The sequence below is a fragment of the Gymnoscopelus braueri genome (genome assembly GCF_963280865.1).
Source record: "Gymnoscopelus braueri genome assembly, chromosome: 16".
NCBI classification, from domain to species: Eukaryota; Metazoa; Chordata; class Actinopteri; order Myctophiformes; family Myctophidae; genus Gymnoscopelus; species Gymnoscopelus braueri.
In genome coordinates this window covers 7,517,674-7,520,173 of record NC_137616.1, presented here as the reverse complement: position 1 = coordinate 7,520,173, position 2,500 = coordinate 7,517,674, and the positions used below count along the sequence as shown (strand labels likewise).

Here is a 2,500-nt window from a genome sequence, read left to right as displayed (position 1 = left end):
GATTTTCTGTGGTCTGGGGTTTTCTGAATAATTAGGCTGAAAAGTAATCTGAGCTTGGCCCTTCGGCAGTGAGGTCACAGCCGATTAATCCCGCCCACTCTCCTCCTCGCCCCTCCCCTCCCCTATCCTTTCCTTTGGGGGGGGCGGAGCAGAGGCGATGATTGACAGGCAAAATCCCTCACCAGCGACACCCGCAGGCAAAGATTTATTTTTTCATTGCAGTTGAAAAGGCTTAGAAATGTGAGAGAAAAACACCTGCCATGGATCAATGGAGTGGAATTTTTGGTTAAAACTTTCTATACACGTTTGAAGGACCATGACAAAGACTTTTAATGTGTGGTAAAACTGAACGTCATGAAACCTTTAAGCCTTCATCAGAATCAACAAATAAGCGACAATAAGCCTCTCCAAACCTACTTGCTTACTTATATTTCTGTGATTTAAATAAATCAACTAATGTTTCCTGTTTCTGTTCTTGTCCATCAGCCAAGCTGAAGAAGGTGAAGAAGAAGAAGAAGAGAGGGGAGGGGGACTTCATGGAGGAGGGGGGGCGCCCCTACATCACCAAGATCTTCGCCAAGTTCTCCCACGATGCACCTCTGCCCGTTGTCAAGAAGAAGCACCTGACCATCGAGCAGCTGAACGCTCGGCGACGCAAAGTCTGGCTGACTATCGCCAAGAAAGAAATCCCCAAGGTCAGGATTTATACCTCATTAACATCTGATCAACAAAAAGGGGCGGGGGGGGGGTTCTCTTCTGTTTTTGTCTCTGGGGGCATCACCTCCTTTTGTGTATAGAAACAGGAACTCTGAACTCTCCTTCCTTAGTCCACTTCCACCCGGGTGCTTCTGTGTTTATTCCTACAAACAACAACACCACTTGCTTTTTGGGCAGTGGTGCTGACACAATGAGATTAACATCTGATTAACGGTGTTTATATTTGATTATTAGCACCGTCGTAACTGTCACATTCATATTTTCTTTTACAGACTTTCAAGCAGAAGACCTCTGCTAAGAACCTTGTCCTGACCAACGCAAAGAAGGTAGGCAGTGAGGTTTGATATGTGTTAACCCATTCAATCCGGAGTTGATTTTAGATTTTTAACTATGACTAAAACGAAATAAAAATGTGCTGTCAAAATGAACACTGGCGTGTTTTCCTGGTTCTCAGTTGGCTCACCAGTGCATGAGGGAGGTCCGCCGCGCCGCCATCCAGGCCCAGAAGAACTGCAAGGAGACGCTACCTCGCGCCCGCCGCCTCACCAAGGAGATGATGCTCTACTGGAAGAAATACGACAAGGTGGAGAAGGAGCACCGAAAGAGGGCAGAGAAGGAGGCGCTGGAGCAACGCAAACTGGACGAGGAGATGAGGGAGGTAGGTTGACGATCAAGGGTCCTATACTCTGGTTTGGGAACTCCTGTGGTTGGACAGAGTACCCAACCCCAGTACTTTAGTCAAAGTTTATACATTTAGATACTCCTGGTCAAATATTACTCAACTTCAAGCGAAGGTTGCTCTGTCAAGTTTGTACTTATCGTTGCTGTCGGGCAGAAACCTTTTATCTCCATATTCTAACTTTTTATGTTTTTTCGTAAATTAACGCCCGTCATACTACAGTGTCACACAAAAGTAGCAGATCCACAAGCTGGAAACGCGGCGCAAAGTGACGCGTTTGGAGCGTTTTGGACATATGAGGTTTCCACCCGACGGAGACGATTATGTTAAAGTACTGGAGTGCTTGCAATTAATATCAATGCATTTGCTGTATTCAAATGTAGGAAAACAATCTAATAATTAAAACATTAAATCATGACACAGCGCATTAAGAGAGTGTCAAAGAAACATCTGTATTTGGGGAAAAGATATGTACGTGCATAATAGCTGATTTAACAGATATGATTTATTAAAAAACCTCTGGAACTGTTTAGTAAACATTTAAACAAAACGATTACACCAACAAGTTTTGATGTGGATTTCTGATTTTCCAAAATCTCTCTCCTCTCCTCTCCTCTCCTCTCCTCTCCTCTCCTCTCCTCTCCTCTCCTCTCCTCTCCTCTCCTCTCCTCTCCTCTCCCCTCCCCTCCCCTCCCAGGCTAAGCGACAGCAGCGTAAGCTGAACTTCCTCATCACGCAGACAGAGCTGTACGCTCACTTCATGGGGGGTAAGACCACCGCGGGAGGAGAGATCAGTCAGGAGGACATCCTCCGGAGGCTGGACGACACGTCCTCCCAGAGACAGATCGACATCGGGGGAGGGGTGATGGTCAACGTTGGACACGAGGACTATGGTACCGAGTGACAGCTTGATTTATCGACACATCACTAACATCCATATTGCTGTTTAACGTCATTATTGTTTATGGGTGCAATTAGAATGAGTCTTAATTAAACCCTCTGTACTTCATTGATCGGAGTCCCCCAGGGATCTACTGCCCCCCCCCCCCCCCATTTTGTACTCTCTACACCAAATCTCTTTGACAAAAATAGTTTAATTTACCC

At 45.8% G+C, this 2,500-nt stretch overlaps 1 protein-coding gene across 3 annotated transcripts in view; it reads left to right on the top strand.

Moving 5' to 3' along the window:
• The window catches only part of ino80 (INO80 complex ATPase subunit), a 202,127-nt gene that overhangs the window by 11,462 nt on the left and 188,165 nt on the right, over positions 1-2,500 (top strand). For all 3 annotated transcript variants that reach the window (XR_013934768.1, XM_080453862.1, XM_080453861.1), the window contains exons 8-11: positions 487-695; positions 990-1,043; positions 1,172-1,375; positions 2,094-2,289. Coding sequence is in view for 2 of the 3 variants with exons in the window: in XM_080453862.1 (XP_080309988.1) it covers positions 487-695; positions 990-1,043; positions 1,172-1,375; positions 2,094-2,289 (663 nt within the window). In the remaining variant the exon portion in view is untranslated. The remainder of the gene's footprint in view (positions 1-486; positions 696-989; positions 1,044-1,171; positions 1,376-2,093; positions 2,290-2,500) is intronic.